This window comes from Symphalangus syndactylus, chromosome 14 (genome assembly GCF_028878055.3).
Source record: "Symphalangus syndactylus isolate Jambi chromosome 14, NHGRI_mSymSyn1-v2.1_pri, whole genome shotgun sequence".
Lineage (NCBI taxonomy): Eukaryota > Metazoa > Chordata > Mammalia > Primates > Hylobatidae > Symphalangus > Symphalangus syndactylus.
Genome location: NC_072436.2, coordinates 25,943,461 through 25,966,501, shown reverse-complemented (window position 1 = coordinate 25,966,501; position 23,041 = coordinate 25,943,461). Strand labels below are relative to the sequence as shown.

Genomic DNA, 23,041 nt, shown 5'->3' with positions numbered 1-23,041 from the left:
AACTGCAAATAGATAATTGCAATACAAAGCAATGCACGTTTGCTATAATAACGTGCAATAAGTGTGCAGAAGGGCCAGGTTTTGCCAGAGGAAATCAGGAAGGCCTCACAGAAGAGGTGACATTTGAACTGAGTCTTCTAGGGTTGGTAGGCCTTTGAGGGCGAGGAACAAAGACTGCCTATGGGCATATCCACTTGGATATCCTACGAACAAGGCAAGCATAGGTCCTGAGCATAACTCACTATCTCCTCCATCCCAACCCTAGCTCCTTCTTCAAGCACTTAGTCTGCACTTAGTAGGTAGTCTTTGCTTTCTCCTCTTTCACCCCCATTGTATTAGTTATCTAGGCTGCAAAACAAATGTAACAAATTAACCTCAGAATTTGGTGGCTTAAAACAAAGACATGGTCCCTGAATTCAAATTGCTTAGCCTAGAGGGAAAATCAGACATTTGGAATAAACTTTTATTATCTCTCACAGTCTCTCTGCGTCAGAAATTTAGGAGTAGTTTAGCTAGGTGGTCTGGCTTCCAGTCTCTCACAAGATTACAGTCCAGATATCAAATGGAGCAGCAGTCCACTGAAGGCTTACCTGGGGCTGAGGATCCACTTCCAAGATGGCTGACTTCCATGCCTGCCAAATTGGTAGTGGCTGTCGGAAGTAAGTAGGTTGTTCTCCACATGAATTTCTCCATGGGGTTGCTTGAATGTCTTCACAAAATGGGGTGACTTTCTCAGAGCAAGTGATCCAAAAGAACAAGGCAAAAGAACAAATGATATATTTGTGACCTAGCCTCAGAAGTAACACACAATCACTCGGCCATATTCTACTTGTCACACAGGCCAGCCCTGATGCACTGTGGAAGGGGACTTCACCAGGTGGTATAGGGATTTCACTGGGAATACAAGGATTTCAGCCTCCTTTCTTGGAGACTAGCTACCACATCCATATATAAGAAATCACTATGTCCTTATAAATCTGACTAAAAAATAACTTAAATCCATCCTTTTCTTTCCATTGTCATCATAGTTCAGGACATCATCATCATTCACCTGGACTGTGTGATAATTTCATTTAAAAAACAAAAACCTTGCCTCCAATCCCTCCCCTTCCAGACTGCCATCAGGATAATCTTTCTAAAGTGCAAGTACTAGTTCTAGTTTATTCTTTCAACAGTTATTACGGGCCTACTATGTGCCAGGCATTTTACTAAGTACTAGAGATAAGATTAAGACATGGTCCCTTGGCTGGGCATGGTGGCTCATGCCTGTAATCCTAGCACTTTGGGAGGCCGAGGCAGGAGGATCACTTGAAGACGAGTTCGAGACCAGACAGGTCAACATAGCGAGACCCTGTCTCTGCAAAATAATAATAATAGCAAGGCCTGGTGGCACACATCTGTAGTCCCAGCTACTCGGGAGACTGAGGCAGGAGGATCACTTGAGCCCAGGAGTTCAAGGCTGCAGGGAGCTACAATCACACCATTGCACTCTAGCCTGCCAAAAAAAAAAAAAAAAAAAAAAAAGCCATGGTCCCTGAATTCAAATTGCTTAGCCTGGAGGGAAAATCAGGCATTTGGGATCAGTACTTCAAATATTCTCTCTGAAATCTTCTTTCTAAAACCAACCTCAACACAACAATGGAACCCCTGCCCCCATCTGAGTTTCTTCCTCTAGCACCGCTATATGCCTTTCCTAAGCTGCTTCTCAGCAGTCTAGTCTAGGCCTTAGTCCCTTTTCTGAACATTATTTATTGGTTATTTTGTCTTTTGATTTTTTTAATATTTTTTCAATTTTTTTCACAAAACATACAATAAGAGGTTATTGTGCAACCTAATCGCACTTAAGTAAGTACATGCATTCATGTACCCAATGTACATATTAGTGAGTTAAATTTTTTTAACAAAGTCATACTTACATTATATTTACCTTTACTTCAGGAGCTAAATTCTCATTTTTTTCCTATCATGTTGCATTTTATTCTATTCCATTTTTTTAAACGCTGGTTGCAGCCCACTAAATTGATTTTACTATTCATTAATGAGTTGAGATCCCCACTTTGAAAAAAAAAATCACTGTTCTATGTAGTCTCATTCATACTAGTTAATAATGATTTTCTAAATCTACATTTCCAGGCCATATCTTTCTCTTCAGCTTCTGACACACACATCCAAGTGCCTAGTGGACATTTCCACACGGTGTAACCACAGGCACCTTGATTTCAATATGTCCAAAACTGAACTATCATCCCTATCCTCATAGCATCCTGGTAATTGTGTGGATGCTAAAACCAATGTTCCCCATCTTTATACATAGCACTACTGTCTTTCCAGCTGTCTAAGCCAGAGACTTTGCATTCGTTTATTCAGTAAGTATTCATGGAATGCCTACTATGTTCTAGGCCCTGTCATTTTGGATTCCTCCTAATCAATCAAATCAATCATAAAGGCCTGTTAATTTTAACTCCTAAATATTTCCTCCCACGTCTCTGCATCCCCTTTACCAACACCCTAATTCAAACAACTATCTTCTCTTGCCCGGGCTACTTCCTACTTTAGTCTTGTCCCTATGCCTTGCTGCCACCACCCCAATTTCAGCCCCCAATCCATTCCTTTTAAGGCAGGGAAGGCAGGGAGAACGTTCTCTCCAGTACACAAATCAGATCATGTCACTCTTCTGCTTAAACACTTCAGTTTATCTCCCCATTCCAGCCCACCCCGCCTTTGCTATGAGATAAGATCCGAAATCTTTAATATAGTCCACAGATCGTGTATGTTCTGGCCCTTTGCCTATCTCTCCTGCTTCATCTTTGCCACTCCTCTTCCACATACTATACTCCATACTGGAGTATAGTTCAGCAAGACTGTTGGGGAATCATCAAGCCGATGCTGCCCATTAGAGGAGTGCTGTGTGAGGAGTGCAGTGTTTCCCAGGAATGGGTCTGCTTTAGTATCTCCACCACATTCAGTCGGTGGCTGGGAAGATGGCCTCCACGCAAATGTGGCAGTAGATTTATTTTTATTTATTTATTTTTTTTTTTTTTGAGACGGAGTTTTTGCTCTTGTTGCCCAGGCTGGAGTGCAGTGGCACAATCTCGGCTCACCACAACCTCCGCCTCCCGGGTTCAAGTGATTCTCCTGCCTCAGCCTCCCGAGTAGCTGGGATTACAGGCATGCACCACCATGCCCGGCTAATTTTGTATTTTTAGTAGAGATGGGGTTTCTCCATGTTGGTCAGACTGGTCCCGAACTCCCGACCTCAGGTGATCCACCCGCCTCGGCCTCCCAAAGTGCTGGGATTACAGGCATGAACCACTGCGCCCAGTCATGGCAGTAGATTTCTAAGGCAGCAGCTGATGCCCTTGGTCAGTTACACTCCTTGTAGTTTAAAGTATGCAAGGTACTTTCTCATGACCATTATAGTTTGTTGCCCTCAGAAAACAATTCTTATGTCATAGTCCCCATTTCTGGTACAGTTCTTTGCATATTTTTAATAAATGCTATAGAGGGTACAGAAAGAAATTAATAGTAGGTAGGAGCAATGGGTGGTATGGTTTGGAGTGAGGCTAGTGCTCAAGTTTGAATGTGTCCCCCAGAGGTCATTTGCTGGAAACTTAATACCCAATGGAATAGTGTTCAGAGGTGGGGCCTAATAAAAGGTGATTAGGCAATAAGGGCTCTGCCCCCATAAATGAATTAATGTCATTATCTTGGAAGTGAGTTAGTTATTGAGAGAGTGGGTTTGTTGTAAAAGTGAGTTCACCTCCCTGTTGCTATCTTGCTCTTTTGTACCCCTTGCCCTTCTGCCTTCTGCCATGGGATGACACAGAAAAAATGCCCTCACTAGACGTGGGATTCTTAACCTTGGAATTCCTACCCTCCAGAATTTAAGAATACCTTTCCTTTATTTATAAATTATTTGTTCTGTGGTATTCTGGTATAGCAACACAAAGGGGAGTAAGACAGCTAATTTTGGGCTCAGCCTAGTAAGGTAGGTGGGGTCAGTTATAATGGACCCTCTAACCGAAAAGGAAACATAAGCCATTTTTAAGACAAAGAATGATATGATCAAAACATTTTTACAAGGACAATTCTAACATCAGTGGAAACGATAATCTGGAGATTAGAGACAGGAAGGCTAATTTGGACTATTTGGGGGGAAAGAGCTGTTGAGAAGCTACCCTTTAAACTGAAACACAGGAACTCTATTGTATATCAGATTATAGTGTTTAAAAAAGGACATAGGTTAAATAGTTCTGTTCTTACCTGAGGAACAGTTGATAGGAGCAAAATGGTTTAGTGGGACTAGAATACAAGCAGGCAACTCTTTTCCTGTTGAAACATCTAACCTATCCTGTGCCATTCATTGAAATATTGCCCCACCCCCCCCAACCTGCATCTAGGCAATGAACTGAGAAAATAACAATAATAATAATAAAAAAAAACAAGGAAAACTGCTTGTACATTTCTAGCTTGGAACTAGCATTATCTTTCCCTCTCCTGTGGACTAATTCAGAGAATTCCTTTTTAACCAGACAGAGTTGAAGACCCAGACCAACCAACTGTTAGGGACCAGGACGCTCCTACCTCACCTGGAGTTCGTCAGAGGGACTATCGGAATCAACCTCAAGCAAGCGAGAATGAGTATGAAGACAGGGACAGACCCTCTTGGAATATAGGAGTTTGAAAAGACTTAAAAAAGAACTTTCTGAAGGTAACTATAACTTCCATGAGGGCAGGGACCATTGTCTGTACATCCACTGTACTCCAATCCTAGTACAATGCGTGGCACATAATGTGCCCACCACAGATGTTTAGTGAACAAAATAGCGACTGGCTGAAGGAGAAATGATGCGGAAGGGAAAAGTCAAAACCAAGAACACGGTCGGTGGGGGCGCTACTGGGATGTTTCATGGGAAGGGGTAGAAAAAGAAAAAATGTCAGGTTTAGCACAGTATATCCAACAAATAGACAAAATTCTACCTAAGAGACAAAGAAGGACTGTTGTCAGGGCATCTCGGGACTTGGAGACCGTTTTCCTCAAGCGCCACCCTGAGGCGGCCGGGCCCCGCCTTGCCCGCAGTGAGCCTCCCGCCCAGCCGCGCCGGCCTGAGGGGGGCGCCTCCGAACGCGCGGGCGCACGCCGAGAGCCGGGAGGACCAGGTGAGGGGGCCTCCGTCTTCCGAAGACAGGGACGCTTCTCCACGCCTCGGGGAGGGAGGGCAGCCCGAGAGCAGCCGGCACCACTTCGCAGGCTGGGCGTGGGCCGAGCTCGGGCGGTCTTAAGGCAGGTGTTGGCTGCGCTGGCCGTGACGTGTGCCGGGGCAAGACTGACGCCAAGAGAGAGGCTCCTAAATCGCTGTCGGAGTCATCCCTCCGCATACTGTTCTGGGCGGCCAGGCCTGCGCGGAGTCTGGGCCCGGAGCTTCCTCCGCGGGACCCCCAGGCCCTAGGGCCGGGCTGCTGATCCGCCAGGCACGGTAGGCGCCATGCCGAGGGACCACGAGGCTTCGGGGGGTCACGAGAATTTTTTTTTCTTCTGGTTTTGCTTTGTTTTTGAGACAGAGTTTCACTCTTGTCGCCCAGGCTGGAGTGCAATGGCGTGATCTCGGCTCACTGCAACCTCCACCTCCCGGGTTCAAGTGATTCTCCTGCCTCAGCCTCTCGAATAGCTGGAATTACAGGCTCCTGCCACCACGCCCGACTAATTTTTTAATATTTTTAGTAGAGATGTGGTTTCACTATGTTGGCCAGGCTGGTCGAACTCCTGACCTCGTGATCCGCCTGCCTCGGCCTCCCAAAGTGCTGGGATTACAGGCGTGAGCCACCGCACCCGGCCACGAGAATGTTTTCATTTTGTTTAAAGTGAACCCATGAAGTCAAAGAAAGTGTTTTGATTTTTTCCTCACATCAGGAGGGGAAAATGAGATTTTTAGGGCCTACAAAATCCATTAACTTCTTTTAATCTTTTTTTAATGGAGGAAGGGGCCCACGAAGACGAAAGTGCTTAGGGCCCACGAAATCTTTAATGGGGCCCTGCCAGAGGGAGAACCATTGAAGAAAGTGAATGAGGGCTTGTAAAGGGGCCCTAACCTAGAAAGCTCATCACGGAACAGAACATCCGCAGAGGCAGACACAGCGAGAAGCCGATCTGTGAGAGGTGGATATTCCGGGGTGCGGGCAGGGGAGGGCCTGGTGTGAGGATGGAGAGTTGGGCAGAAGGCACAAGCAGAACTTTAGGGCCAGGGTAAAGAGATTGGATTTTGTTTCCAGTGGTGTAATTGGAAGTCCTTGGAGGGTTTTTAGTTTGGGCATAACTTGGTGGTTTTGGGTGGTTCAAGGCCCAGTTCCAGTTTTAACCAGTTTGCAGGGAGAATTCATTAAGCGAGTGTTCTTGGCAAAAGTGGAGAGTATAGGGTCAAAATAAGGTCAGAGCCTGTTTAGTACTATGCCCAGACACATCAGATGCATGAATTGATGATGTTTGAGGATGAGAGGCTGCCTCTTACCTCATTTAAAATAGTCTTCCAATGCACATTAGTGTGAGATTGAAAAATGACTGCTGGCTGAAACCATTCAAAGAGATCTTAAACACCAATGGGAAAAATTACAGTTGTTCTATAACCTTGAAAAATTGTCAAAACACTAAAACTTTCTTACTAACTATAGGTAAATGTAAAACAGTAAAACTATTTCATACACTAACTTAAAACATTAGAAACATTGAGAGCTAAAGTGTTTTATTTGTTGAAAAAAAAACTTATCAAGAGTAGTTTGAACAGTACTTGTTTGCTTCGTATAGTAAAACTTAATGAGACAGCAAACATTTTTTGTGTGTCTTGGCAAACTGTCATACTTCTTTCTAAGTTTGGGTCAGTTTCCTACATTTTATCCTTTGTACCTTCAATTTTGTAAAATATCTCTGAAAGTTTTTTTAATAATGAAGCTTTTTGCCAGTGGCCTTTTCTGTAGGATGTCTTCATCCTTTTCATCACAATGACTTTCCTCAAGTATGTTGATAAGTTTGCCTTCACTAAATTCCTCTGGCTGCTTCTCTAGAGTCTATCAAGTGGAGGCAGTGTCAACACTCTCATAGTCAGCTGTTTCTCCTTTAACTCCACTTATGTTAGATTCAGATTTCACTCTTGGCATTATCATTTTTTATTTCTTTGCTTCTCCTTTTATTGGCTAGTTTCCTCTTTCAATTTTTGTTTTTATAAAACATCACGTGGGCTTATCACTAGGAGACAAGGAGGCGACACAACTACACACTTCTGTCTGTGCTTTAACTGACTAACGGATCTGCAGTGACCGGTCACCAACAGACTTTGAAAGAAGTGATATAATTAATTACTGATCATGATGCACTGATCACTATATTATATCAGTACACTGTGTCAGTATACTATACTATTGATACTGATAACTATGTAGTAATTTGTGAACTAAAGAGCTAGATACTACTTTATATAATTACAGTTAATTCCATGGTAACTGAAATTTGAACTGTGTTGTTGGAGGACTGGTGTTAATTAAACTGTAGTAACTGAACTCTATATACTGGAACCATGCAAAATGAGGACTGCCTCTACTTTATTTTTTTATTTTTATTTTTTTCAAGGGTGAGCTGGTGGTGTTAAACAGCAACTTTTATTGAAGCAGCAGTGTACAGCAGCAGCAGAGGTACTGCAACTGTGGAGCAGGTCTAGCCCATAGGCAGCGTGCCCAGAATAGCAGCTCAGAAGTAGTTCAGCAGTCATAGTTATACCCACTTTTAATTACATGCAAATTAAGGGGGAGTTGATGCAGAAATTTCTAGGAAAAACATGGTAACTTCCAGGTCATAGAGTCATTGCTATAGAAAGGGATGGTAACTTCTGAGTGTTGCCATGGCAATGGTAAACTGACATGGCACACTGGTGGGCATGTCTTATGGAAAGCTGCTTCCACCCTGGCCCTGTTTAAGCTCGTCCTCAGTTTGGTCTGGTTTAAGCCCTTCCTCCAGAATTGAGTCCCGCCTCCTACCTCACTATCAAAACTAAACTCATATGTGCCTTATGGCCCAGCAATACTGTGTCCAGAATTGGTGGGTTCTTGGTCTTGCTGACTTCAAGAATGAAGCCGTGGACCCTCGCGGTGTTACAGTTCTTAAAGATGGTGTGGCCAGAGTTTGTTCCTTCTGATGTTCGGATGTGTCCGGAGTTTCTTCCTTCTGGTGGGTTCGTGGTCTTGCTGGCTTCAGGAGTGAAGCTGCAGACCTTTGCGATGAGTGTTACAGCTCTCAAGGCGGCGTGTGTGGAGTTGTTCATTCCTCCCGGTGGGTTCGTGGTCTCGCTGGCCTCAGGGGCGAAGCTGCAGACCTTCATAGTGAGTGTTACAGGTCATAAAGGCAGTGCGGACCCAAAAAGTGAGCAGCAGCAAGATTTATTGCAAAGAGCGAAAGAACAAAGCTTCCACAGTGTGGAAGGGGACCTAAGCGGGTTGCCTTGCCTCTACTTTAAAATGGCGTTTCCAGATGTGAGAGATGGAGATGGATAATTAAATTTAATTATACATTAAATAAGGCCTCTGACTACCTGTTTGTGTGAATTTCTCTGTGTCAGCTTCAAGTTCAGCATTCCATGTAGAAATTGGCCCCATGTACTTAAAGTACAGTTTAAAAATATGTTATGTGCTTTCTTGGTAAATACGTTAGTAATTGATTTGGATTTCTGGTTCAAGATGACTTTCAACAGATTAGCATATTCATTCATTTATTTTTCTAGCTGTATCCAGCACATAATTGGAACTCAATTTTTAAAAATGTTGAATGAACAAATGCTGACTTCCACTATTCAAAAAGGGAAGTTTGAAGAGAATAACTTCACTGATTCATTTGGGGAAATACATCTATCTATGTATTTTTTTTTTTTTTTTTTTTTGAGACGGAGTCTCGCGCTGTCACCCAGGCTGGAGTGCAATGGTGCGATCTTGGCTCTCTGCAACCTCCGCCTCCCGGGTTCAAGCGATTCTCCTGTCTCAGCCTCCTGAGTAGCTGGGATTACAAGCACGCACTACCATGCCCAGCTAATTTTTGTATTTTTAGTAGAGACAGGGTTTTACCATGTTGGTCAGGCTGGTCTCCTGACCTTGTGATCCACCCGTCTCGGCTTCTCAAAGTGCTGGGATTACAGGCGTGAGCCACCACGCCTGGCCTATCTATGTATTCTTAGATCATTTTTCAAGATTCTAAATTCCAAAGTGTTTCTGAAAATTATCATAATTATCTTTCTATTGGTCACAGGGGAAATCAAATAAGCTTTAATTTTCCCTACATTCTTTAGCTAAAAACAATTATATAGAATGATTTTAGTTCTCAGAGGTGGGGACATTTTTTAGCTATTTTTTTATCGTATTTCTTTTGTTTTCTTTTGATTGTCCTAATGTTCTTTTTGAAATATTTTTATTATTAAATATAACATATATACAGAAAATGTCATAAAACATGAATGTATAGTTTAATAGTAGAAAGTGAATACCCAATATCCACAATAAAGATCAAGAAATAGAACATTAGGCTGGAAGTGGTGGCTCATCCCTGTAATCCCAGTATTTTGGGAGGCCAAGGTGGGAGGATCGCTTGAGCCCAGGAGTTTGAGACTAGCCTGGGCAACATGGCAAAACCCTGTCTCTACCAAAAAAACACACAAATTAGTGAGGCATTGTGGTGCATGCCTGTAGTGCCAGGTACTTAGGAGGCTGAGGTGGGAGGATCACTTGAGCCTGGGAGGTGGAGGTTGCAGTGAGCTGAGATTGGGCCACTGCTGCACTCCAGCCTGGGCGATGGAGTGAGACCGTCTCAAAAAAAAAAAAAAAAAAAAAAAAAAAAAAGAACATTACCGACACCTCAGGACCCCCTTCTTTTGTCTCTTCTCATCGTAATGCCTTCATTCCTTCCTAGGGAAAATCACTAGCCTCATTTTTTTTTTCTTTTTTTATTATTATTATTATTATTATACTTTAAGTTTTAGTAGCCTCATTTTTGTGATAATCATTTCTTTGCTTTTCTTTATGGTTTTATCACTGTGTATGCATCTCTAAACAATATAACTACTTTTGCTTATTTTTAAAATCTATGTAGATGAAATCATGCTACATGTGTATGTATTCTTTGTGTCTTGCTGCTTTTACTCAATAATATGTTTCTTAAAATCATCCATGTTGCCACATGCAACTGTAGTTCATTCATCTTCATTGCTGTATGTGGAAATATACTATGACTTATCCATTTTAATGTAGATTGACATTTGTGTTTTTTTCAGTTTTGGGTAATTGTGAACAAGATTGTTATTAATAGTCTTTTGGCTGCTATGATCTGACTTTTTTCATGTATCCTGGTATATATGATTATTTAAAGATTATATGATTAAGAACAAAAAAAATCCAAAAAGTTCTATAGATAAATTATTATAATTAGTAAGAGAGTGCAGCAAGTTTGTTAAATATAAAGTCAATATACAAAAATTAATTATAGCTGGGCACAGTGGTTCATGCCTGTAATCCCAGCACTTTGGGTGGCAGAGCCGGTTGGATTGGTTGAGCTCAGAAGTTCAAGACCAACCTGGGCAACATAGCAAGACCCCATCTCTATAAAAGATTTTTTTAATTAACTATATTTCTATACATAAGCAACAAACTAAAAATGAAATTTAAAAAGATGAGAAAGGGAGAGAAACTTTGTCGTCGATAGTTCTTTGAAATGTAAATTAATATTTAAAAATTAACAGATCCCTAAGACTAAAATTTGACAAAAGACAAGGAGATCTTTTGGGAAAAATTATAAAGCTGTAGATTATTTTAGATTTTCTATATACACAATCATTGGCACACAATGACAGTTTTCTTTCTTCCATTGCAATGCCTTTTATTTATTTGTCTTACCTCATTACTACCTTCACTATAAGGCTGAATAGAAGTGATGATAGCATGCTCCTTGTCTTACATGGAAAGCTTTCAACATATCACCATGAAGAATGATGTTTGATCTCTCTTTTTGTAAATATATTTTATCAGATTATTCCCATCATCTGTTCTTGCTCAGTCTTTATCATGCACAAATGCTGGGTTTTAAACAGAGGCTTTTTTGCATCTATTGGGATGATCATATCATTTTTCTCATTTACTTTTTTAATGTGACGAATTACGTGATTGATATTCTAATGTTATATCAACCTTATGTTCTTGGGATAAACTCAACTTGGTCATGCTGTGTTATTCTTTTTTTATATTATTAGTTTCAATTTCTCTATATTTTATTTAGAATTGTTACAAGTTTATGGGTGAGATTATCCTATAATTTTTTTCTTATTACACCTTTATCTGGTTTCACTTTCAAAGGTTGTGCTAACCTCATAAAATTAATTGAGGAGGCCAGGTGCCGTGGCTCATGCTTGTAATCCCAGCACTTTGGGAGGCCGAGGCGGGTGCATCACCTGAGGTCAGGAGTTCGAGACCAGCATGACCAACATGGAGAAACCCTGTCTCTACTAAAAATACAAAATTAGCCAGGCATGGTGGCGCATGCCTGTAATCCCAGCTACTCGGGAGGCTGAAGCAGGAGAATCGTTTGAACCCGGGAGGTGGAGGTTACAGCGAGCCGAGATCATGCCATTGCACTCCAGCCTGGGCAACAAGAGTGAAACTCTACCTTAAAAAAAAGAAAAATTAACTGAGGAGTGTAGCTTCTTCTGTTCTTAAAATAATTTGTTTAAGATTGAAGTTCTTGGCTGGGCACAGTGGCTCACGCCTGTAATCCCAGCACTTCAGGAGGCTGAGGCAGATGGATCACTTGAGCCCAGGAGTTTGAGACCATCTTGGGCAACATGGCAAGACCCCATCTCTACAAAAAAAAAAAAAAAAAGATTGAAATTCTTGGTCTTTGCAAGTTTGATGGAGCTCATCAGTGAAATCATCTGACCCTCTTGTGGGAAGATATTTGATTACCAATTACATTTCCTTTAATGATTATAGACTATTTAGGTTTCTAAAATTTCTTTAGTATTGGTTAGATACATTTTTCTAGGAATTTGCCCACTTTATCAAACTTATTAGCATGAAGCTATTCATTATGTCCTCTTATAACCCTTTTCACGTTTGAGCATTTGTAATGATGTCCCTTTCTCATTCCTTATATTGGTTCTTTGTTCTCATTTTTTCTCACTTCCTAATCTGAGTCCTGGGGATAAGTATAAGTAGCCAGTAGAGAAAGAAGGCAGGAGTATTGGAGGCAGAGAAGCAGCATGAGCAAATGCACTAAAGTGAATATATTTAGTATTGTTTCCATGAAAACCTTGAGGTGAAGAACAGTTCCTAATGAGGCTAACAATCAAGTAATGACAGGTCTTAAAGACGGTTTAAATTTTACCTTATAAGAGATTCAGACAACCAAAGAATTTTAACCAAGGAGAAATGTAGTCATATTTTCATTTTTAAGAATTATTCGTTAGGTACTAAACACACATATGCTAGGCATTGATGAATAAAATCAACAAGACAGGTTCTCTACCCTTGGGAAGCTTACAATATAGTGGGAGAGGCAGTCATAGAAACAAATTGTAATAGAGTGTAATAAATGCTAATAAAGAAACAAAGTTTATGAGGGCAGATAGCTTACTTTGAGACAGAAGCTTGAGTTTTTTGGTGTAACTTTTGATTAGTTCCACCCAGCATCTCTAAGCATTTTCAGGCTTACGTTATAGGCAAACATCTAGATCTCTTGGGAGCTGTTAAAATAGGATGGCCTGGGCCAGGTACGGTGGCTCACGCCTGTAATCCCAGCACTTTGGGAGGCCAAGGCGGGCAGATCATGAGGTCAAGAGATCAAGACCATCCTGGCCAACATGGTGAAACCCCATCTCTAAAAATACAAAAATTAGCTAGGTGTGGTGGTGCGTGCTTGTAATCCAGCTACTCGGGAGGCTGAAGCAGGAGAATCGCCTGAACCTGGGAGACAGAGGTTGCAGTGAGCTGAGATCGCACCACTGCACTCCAGCCTGGTGACAGAGCGAGACTCTGTCTCAAAAAAAAAAAAAAAAAGGATGGCCTGGACAAGCTTTAGTACCCAATCTGACTCCTTTCTGGGTTTGTTTCCCTCAACTTGTATTTTATATTTCAACAGAGCACGCATAATTCAGTTTGAAAACCAGTGGTTTCTCTTTCCTTCCCTGTAGGTGTAAAGAATATCCAGCTGGTGGCTACAGTTCCCCCTCTGGTTTTGCTGCCATGCATCCTGGGCGAACGACTGGTAAAGGGCCCTCCACTCACACTCAGATTGACCAGCAACCTCCACGGCTTCTCATTGTGCACATTGCTCTACCGTCCTGGGCTGACATCTGCACCAACCTCTGTGAGGCTCTGCAGAACTTCTTCTCTCTAGCCTGCAGCTTGATGGGCCCCAGCCGCATGTCCCTGTTCAGTTTATACGTGCTACAAGATCAGCATGAGTGCATCCTCCCTTTTGTGGTAAGTATATCTATATATATTCATTTTACCCTGAAAGCAAATACAGTGGTAAGGTTTCTGGAATAGAGATCACAGTTATTAATACTTACAACAATAACCGCACTACTTCTCTATACACAGTAGCCCCCAAGTAACACCATGAGAGCCAGAGGATATCCTGCATATAGGGGTGTGTACTGTTGAAGAGAAAATCCAAAATTATTAATCAGAGAGTATAAATAGGCTACAAGCTCCACTCCAGAGAGAGGGAGAGAAACCTTGGCATTGACAGATGTTTGAAATGTAAACAACTGACTCCTTTTATGCCCTTTGAAATGTAAACACACAAGGAGGGAAGCCTCTAAATCTCTTCTGAGGTTTCTGACTATTCAGTCATCTTTTAAGTTCCAAGACTTGCCCTTTAACCCAGGTACCAGTTTTCTTTGCTCAGAAAGCCCTAACTATGCAAAAACATGAAAATATTTTTTCTACATTCCACATAGACTCAGGTGAAATTGCCCCCTAGGGTTATGGAAGGCAATGGCTGGGCCAGGGGCAGTGTTTTTACAAAGCTCCTTCATACATAAACAATTATCTATGCTCCTCCTCAAAATTTCAATCCTCCCTTTCTCCCTTGTATAAAATTCAGAATCATAGTGATGAGAAAGACTTCCAGAGGTTCTATGCATCTCCTTCCTTGAGGTAGCCTTGCTGCTAATATATGTTATCAAATGGACATGTCTTATTTGAGATTTCCAAAAGAGGAAATTTCATAAATCCATTGCTGAATTATGAATGTAATATATGACTGAAATCTATTTTTTTATTAATGCCTTAGTTTCCCTCATTGGAAGTGGAAAGATAACATCTCCGTTGATACTATAAAGAATGAAAATAATATATATTACTTCATGCTTCTTGTGTTAGAACATACCCTGGTTGCTTTGACAGAACCTTAGGCTTACAACAACTCATGGTTTATTTCTTGACAAAAGTCACACAGGGAAAGTTTTAAGTGTAAATGTTCCAAGTGCTAAGTGTGGGGATTTTGTCTGTGCATTGTTACTTAGGCTGGGTTGGGGATGGGAAAAGGATAAAATTATTTAAGAAATTCAACTGATCCTTTCTACAGTTTGAACAGAATTTGGTACCTCTATTCATTGTTTATTGCTGTGTAACAAATTATCCCAAAATGTAGTGGTCTAAATTAATAAACATCATCTCATAGTTACTACGAGTTAGGAATTCATAAGTGGCTTAGGTAGATCAGGCTTGGGGTCCCTCATGAGGTTGTAGCCAAGATGTCAGTCATCCGAAAGCTTGATTGAGGCTGGAGGATCCAGTTGCAAGATAGCATATTCACTTAGCTGTTGGTAGAAATTCTTATTTCCTGACCACTTGGATCTCTCCAAAGGGCTGCGTGAATGTCCTTAATTTGTGGCAGCGGGCTTCTCCCAGAACAACTGATCCAAAAGAGAAAGAGCAATGAAGAAGCCAAAATACCTTTTATGTCTTAGTCTCAAAAGTAACATGTTGTCACTTCCTCCACATTCTGTTCATTGGAAGCAAGTCACTGTTCCACCCTAGGTAGAATAACAGCAAGCTGATTTACCCTCTTGCCTAAAACAATAAAAAAAAAACTGGATAAAACCTATGAAAAACACTTTTCAAAACACTGGACATCACGCAACAAAAAACAAAGCCCCCTGGGAGATAGGAAGTCAATGAGGTGAGACTTAGAATTGTTCCAGCTTGCAGATGACCTGAGGTCAGGAGTTCAAGACCAGCCTGGCCAACATGATAAAACCCCACCTCTACAAAAATACAAAAATTAGCCAGGCATGATGGCGGCTGCCTGTAATCCCAGCTACTCAGGAGGCTGAGGTGGGAGAATCGCTTGAACCCAGGAGGCGGAGTTTGTAGTGAGCCGAGGTCATGCCACTGCACTCCAGCCTGGGCGACAGAGCAAGACTCCATCTCAAAAAAAAAAAAAAAAAAAAAGAATTGTCCCAGCTTACTGCCTTGAGAAAGTTTCCAAGCTACAATGCAGAGAGGGAGAACCTAGGGGCGGGTGCCAGTGGTTTCCTTGAGTCAAGGAGATGGATCTGGGACTTCAGAGAGACCAAGGTATTAATAGCTAGAGAAGAAAGAGCTACATAGAGGAAAGGAGAGAGCTACATACAGAACTCTATAAAGAGCTGAAGAGGGTCCCCCTTGAGTATTCAACAGAGTACTGATCAGTACATGCACATGAGGAAACTACCCAAGGCCAAAGGAGCCACCCTAAAGGACTAGAGACAGTGGTACCTGATACTCACAACTGGAATAGTACCTGTTCATATCAACCATGCTGGAAATCCTCATAATTCATGATACATTGGGTAGAGGACTCAAAAAGATGTTGCCTCAGTAGTAGGGCATAAAATAGCCCGACTTAGTACTGCTCAAGACTACCTAACATAAACACAAGATCCTAAGTGTCAAACTGTTTCCAGGTAACTTAACTATCCCAGAACAAAGCTCAAGAATATTCATAGAAATACAAAACTATCTAGCACCCATCAAGGTAAAATTCATACTGTCTGACATTCAATCAAAACTTAAATAGGTGTGCAAAGAAGCAGGAAATTATGACTCATTATGAAGAAATTATTAATTAAAACTGACCCAGAAGTGACATAAATGTTAGAATTAGCAGATGAGGACATTAAGACAATTGTTATAATTGGGTTCCATGTGTTCAAAAAGCTAAGTGGAGATATAGAAGATATTTTAAAAGTTCCAAATCAAACTTTTAGAGAGGAAATCTACAGTTTCTGGCATGGAAAATACACTAGATGGAATTATTGGCAGATTAGACATTACAAAAGAAAAGATTAGTGAGCATGAAGACATAGGAATAGAAACTATCCAACATGAAACACAGAAAGAAAATAATCATTTTTTTAAATGAATAGAACATAATTGAGTTCTGGGGCAACTTCAAGCCATCTAATATATGTGTAATTAAAGTCTCGAAAGGAGAGGAACAAGGGACAGAAAAAATACTTTTAAAAAATGGCCAAAATTTTTCTAATTTTGATAAATACTCCAAACCCACAAATTTAAGAAATCAATGAATGCCATGCACAAGAAACATGAAGAAAGCTACATTAAGGTACATCATATAAAAACTATTGTTAAAGATGAAATCTTGAGGCTAGGCATGGTGACTCACACCTATAATCTTAGCACTTTGGGAGTCTGAGGCAGGAGGATCACTTGAGCCCAGGAGTTTGAGATACATGTAGAGGAAATACCTAAGACAATTATATTATAAACAAAGCAGGGGAAAGTGATATAAAGGGAGGTAATGTTTCTACACTTCATTTGAACTGGTAAAATGTTGACACCAGTTGACTCATAAGTTTCTATGTACAATGTGATAATTAGAGCCACCACTAAAAAACCTATACAAAGAAATACACTCAGAAACACCATAGATAAATCAAAATAGAGTATTTTAAAAATATTCAAATAGCCCATTGGAAGGTATGTAAAAGAAAACAAAGAAACTAAAAACAGAGGGAACAAGCAGAAAACAACAAATAAATTGGCAGGCTAACATATCAATAGTTATATTAAATGTGAGTGGCCTAAAAACGTCAATTAAAAGAAAGGGCTTGGCAGAGTTAATTTTTTAAATGACCCAACTATATCCTGTCTAAAAGAAACTAACTTCAAACACATTAAATGTAGGCTGAAAGTAAAAGAATGGAAAGGGATATATCATAAAAACATTAACCAAAACAAAACAGGAGTGGATTTAATATATCAGATGAAGCAGATTTCAGATCAAAGAATACCAGGTACAGAGAGGGACATTAGACAATGATGAAAAGGTCAATCCACTAAGAAGATACAGAAATCCTAAACGTGTATGCATCAAACAACAGAAGCTATAAAATATGTGGAGCAAAAATTGATTGATCTAAAAGAAGAAATAGATAAATCCACAATTATAGTTAGATTCAGTGTCCCTCTCTCAACAATTGTAGAACATCAATAAGGATATAGAAAAACATCAGCCAACAGGATCTAATTGACATTTATATAATACTCCACCCAACAACAAGCAGAATACACATTCTTTTCAAGCACCCATGGAACATTTGCCAAACTAGACCATATCATGGGCCATGAAGGAAAGAAACTTAAACAGATTTTAAAAATTGAAATCATACATGGTATGTTCTGTGACACAATGAAATCAAGGTAAATATCTATAACAGAAACACAACAGAAAAATTCCCCCAAACGCTTGGAAACTAAACAACACACTTCTAAATAATCCATTGGTCAAAAAGCAAAATGTCAAGGGAAATTGTAAAAGACAATACATTGAACTGAAGGTAAATGAAAATGCAAATATCGAAATTTGTGGGATGCATGTAAAGCACTGCTGAGAAGGAAATTTATGGCACTAAAATGCTTACATTAGAAAAGAGAAAAGTCAAATCAGTAATATAAACTCCCACCTCAAGAAACTAGAAAAGGAAAAGCAAAATGAACTCAAAACAAGCAAAAACAAGGATATAATGAAGAGCAAAAATAAGTGAAATTGAAAACAGAAAATAGAGAAGATCAATGAAAAGAAGTTGATTCTTTGAAAAGATCAATAAAATTAAGAAACCTCTGGCAAGAATGACAAGGAAAATAGAAAAAGAAAATACAGATTACCAATATCAAGAATGAAACAGGGGAGTGTCATTATAGGCCCTTATTATTCCAAAGGATAATAAGAGAATACTACAGATACCTTTACATACGTAAATCTAACAACTTGGATGAAATGGACCAATTCCTTGAAAAGCACAAACTATCACAATCGCCCAATATGAAACAGATAGTTTGAATGGCCCTGTAACCATTAAAGAAACTGAATTCATAATTTTTAAATTTTGAAAAAGAAATCTTCAGACCTAGATGGTTTTATTGAAGAATTCTACTAAACATTTAAAGAAAAATAACATCAATTCTACATAATCTCTTCCAGAAAATATAAAAGAAGGAAATACTTCCAAACTCATTTTATGAGGCTATTTTTTATCCCCAAAATAGACTAAGACAGTACAAAAAAAGAAAACTGAAGACCAATATCCCTCATGAACATAGATGACATAAAACTTAACAAAATATTAAAAAATAGAATTCAGCAATTAAAAAGAATTATATACCATAACCAAGTAGAACTTATTTCAGGGATGCAAAATTGGTTCAATATTTGGAAATCAATCAAAGTAGTATACCATATTAAAAGGCTAAAGAAGAAAACCACATGATTATGTCAATTGAAGTAGAATAAGCATTTGACAAAGTTCAACATCCACTCATGATAAAACCTACAGCTAATGCCATATTTAATAGTGAAAGACTGAATGCTTTCCCCCTAAGACTGAGATAAGACAAAGATGTCTGCTCTTAGTACTCCTCAGCATAGTACTAGAAGTCCTAGGCAGCACAGTAAGGTAAGAAAAGGAAATAAAAGGCATGCAGCTTGGACACGAAGAAATGAAATTGTCCCAGTTTGTGGATGATGTGATGGTCTATTTAGAAAATCCCAAGAATTTTGTATTACTCTTTGAGGAGAAGTATGTCAAAGAATTTGTATACATATTTAAAACCACCACGGTTCCCTTCTGGTGATATACTTACACCTTAAGTCAAGTGATAAGAGCCTGGATTTCTGAGAGGGAGCTCAATCCTCAGGTACTTCCCACTGGTAGTTTTGCCCTTACGAAATTGCCTCTATAGTAACCACCAACCTTCTTATTACAAATATACAAGATATTTGTTGGTCATTTTCAGACACTCAATTCAGACAAATCGTTCTATTTGCTAATATGTTAATAACATTAAGCAGATATTATGGAGTGCTTACTGCATACATGGCATCATGCTAAGTGTTTTTTCTATGACTTTCCCTTTTATCCTAATATATGTTCACTTATTGATGTATGTATTCAATGTAGTTTTTAAAATCTATTGTTATCTTTTAGCTTATAACTTTAAAAAGTATTTTAGATTTTATTTTCCTTTTTAATTATTTATGTAAGGAGCTGTTAAGTCAGTCAAATTGCTAGGAAGAAACAGATTGATGGCACACTCAAACCAAATAATTTTCAAAGAAATATAGAAGGGAATATTTACGTAGGTGTGGGAAGAGTTTAGATGGTGCAATAGCCATACCACCTCTAGGACTGAAGAGGAGGGAACTGTCTGAAGAGGGCTGCCTGACAGGATCTTTGGCCTTTGTTAAGGAAAAAGTTATTCATGACATTGTTAAATTATGGTAAGAAAGACTTTATTGAGGACCAACACAATAGGTATGTTGTTATGGTCCTAAATAAAGTGACCATAGCATTGGTCCCTTGGAAACCCATCGATAGGTATAAGGACCATGACAATGGGATGTTGCAATGGGAAAGAGAGATTGGGCTCAATTCTGAATATGGCACAAGCAAGTGGGAATATACAGCCAAGGAGCATGTAGGGATCAGTGGATAGATAATTACTAAGAGGAAACATCAGGGGTAAGGGGAATTCTGGCTAAACTGACTTACAGGATTCTTGCTGAAAACAGGCCAGGGTGATCAGACATCACCTGGGGGATGGTGCAGGATGAGGAACCCAATCAGATACTGAGAATGATCAGACATTAAGAGTAGGGGATTCTTGCCAAACTGACTTAGCAGGGTTCCTTTGCTAAAACGAAATTTTACAAGGAAGTGCACAGATGGGTCTAAGAAAAGGTTTAGAAGCCTGACTAAAATTTGGTCAAGCAAAGAATCATGTTGCCTTCAGAAGAAGGATGCAGCCATCCCATGGCAATCTGGTGAGGAGGAAATCAGGAGATGAAATACCCTGACCTCACTTTCCTCCCACATGCAGATCTCCTGCTGGTGCCTCCCATTGACCAAAGCCAGCTAGAAGTAAGAGTGTGAATGACCTCATTCAATCAGTCCCTATGGATCACCTTCCTAGGGCACAAAATAGGGTAGAGAAAGTAGAGAGTGATCTGGAAGGGCAAATGGAAGATATCCAGTATAAGAGTTTCTTAGGAAATGAGCCCATGTCCCAAACAAGGGTGAAAGGATTTTTTTTCCTCCTCAAGTGGCTATGTTATATCCCTCTGGCACTCCTCGCTACATTTGGACCTAGTTGAATCCCTTAATCTTTTAATCACTCCACTAGAAAAGGCAGACAGCTTTACACTAGAAACCAATGACTTGTCAGAAGCTCAACTAAGCTAGGAAAGAGCTGAGCTGTCATAGTAGCTGATTAACGACATCAAGCCACAAATAAAAGGGTAAGCCTTTGATTATTTACAGTAATAGTATAAGCAAGAATCTAAACTGGAGAAAGTGCCTACTCGCCCTATTCCATTTCCTCCATGGAACTGTGCACTGGTTGAAGATAAGTGCAGACATGGGGATAGTTTCACTGTTGAAGGAGTCCCAAACAAAAGGCTCTAGCAATTTTATGCACCCTGGGGTTGAGGGGAGGGCAAGGAGGGAAGGCTAGGAGTGGAAAAGTACTGAGTACTGACTCAGAGTAGGGAAAAGTGTCTTTAAGGCTTCCTTCTCCCTTCCCCAACAAGGAGGTCTTGACAGAGGGCCTGAGGAGGACTTGGCCCAAGGCCTCAGATGAAGAGAGCTAGAAATGAAAGTACCAGAGCTAGGAATACAAATATTCCAAGAACATGACCAGCTAAGGGTTCTGAATCCTTGACTGCAACTCCCTACAGAGACTGCAGTGCATTAGCTGTGCACCAAGTCTGGTGTGGCAAAGGCAGCTTTTTCCCCATGAGGCCTGGCAGGTAAATTATTTGTAATTGCCTATGGTCAGGCTTGAAAAAATCACACATAAGTTTTTAACGAGGAATCAGACTCCTCACTGGCTTCTCAGGAAAAATTGAAAGCCAAAATTTCTTTCCAACCGAACAATAAGTTCAACCCTAGTTAAAAGCTCAAGAAAATTGCTGAAACAATGCTATTAACCTTATGTATCGAACAATCCAATCTTTGCTTATGGAAAAACATGACCTTAAATCCATTGTCACTGACCTATATAAATATTTGACATTTTCTATCTGCAGAAGCAGCTTAAAATATAAATGGAGAAAGATAGCATGTGGGAAATCTTACTCAGAATGAATACCTGAATATATCCTCTCATATTTAATTTTTGAGTATAATCAAATAATTCTGAATGTTTTATAAGGAGTCATGACAAGGGATTCATAATTAATATTAAAATTCCTTTTATGTCCATTGTGCCCTTAATATAAATAATTCCAACCAGAATGATACATTTCCCCTCAAAACAGGGTTTCAGAAGAATGCCCTTACTGTGAAGATCTTCCCAATTCTTTTACTTTTTCATAATAAAAAACTTATTTAAATCATATATTATCTACAATGAGATATTAGGACTCAGAGGATTCTAATTTAGCTATAATACGTATTTTCTCATTCTTAATAGCTGGCATTCAAATGGAATCACTTCAAGGTGACAAATAATAGAGATATAATATATTAAACAGCATAAAGGTAAACCCCAAGAAAGATAATATAATAAACTATAAGTTAGTGCTGCAATAAAGGGAGAGTAAGAGTAATAAAAGGAAATACACTAATTTTGTCATTTCCATAGTGGTGAATTAATAGATACTGCTAAAGATTGACTTAAGGGAATTATACAGAGTTATAAAGATATTCACTAAAGTAGAAATACAGGCCTTCCTAATCATGATAAGACAAACATACAGAAAAAATGAAAATAAAATATACAGTAAAGTGATTTTCTAAAAGCTATAAAAATAAAGAGTATACCATAAAATAATATAACTAAAAACAAACATATCTGTCATATCAGATGCTTTTTAGAACTTACAGACAGACTTGATCACAAAGCAAATCTGTTGTTTTCAAGAGACACAGCTACAACAAAATGATTCAGAAAGGTTGAAAATAAAAGGGTAGGCAAATGTATACTAGACAAAGGCAAACCAAACAAAGAGAATTACGATCAATTGCAGACAAGGTTGAATTTGGAGCAAAATGCATTAAATGAAACTAAGAATGGCACTTTAATGCTAGGGCAAAAACAGAGTAGAGTACAGAGTGATCAAGAAGGCACACTGAGAAATACCCTTTGACCCAGCAATCCCATTACTAGGTATATACCCAAATGAATATAAATCATTCTATTATAAAGATACATGCACACGTGTTTATCGCAGCACTATTCACGATAGCAAAAACTTGGAACCAACCCAAGTGTCCATCATCGATAGGCTGGATTAAAAAAAAATATGGTACATACACACCATGGAATACTATGCAGCCATAAAAAGGAACGAGATCATGTCCTTTGCAGGGACATGGAGGAAGCTGGAAGCCATCATACTCAGCAAACTAACACAGGAACAGAAAACCAAAGACCACATGTTCTCCCTCATAAGTGGGAGCTGAACAATGAGAACACATGGACACAGGGAGGGGAACAACACACACTGGGGCCT

At 39.6% G+C, this 23,041-nt stretch overlaps 1 protein-coding gene across 10 annotated transcripts in view; it reads left to right on the top strand.

Moving 5' to 3' along the window:
• The first annotated feature begins 5,085 nt into the window (after nucleotides 1–5,085).
• Nucleotides 5,086–23,041, top strand: part of M1AP (meiosis 1 associated protein) — a 92,842-nt gene continuing 74,886 nt past the window's right edge. For 3 of the 10 annotated variants that reach the window (XM_063616583.1, XM_055240652.2, XM_055240645.2), the window contains exons 1-2: nucleotides 5,364–6,157; nucleotides 13,206–13,497. In XM_063616583.1, the coding sequence (XP_063472653.1) occupies nucleotides 13,258–13,497 (240 nt within the window). In that variant the 5' untranslated portion in view covers nucleotides 5,364–6,157; nucleotides 13,206–13,257. The other 7 variants (XM_055240646.2, XM_055240650.1, XM_055240648.2 and 4 more) reach the window with 7 other exon arrangements.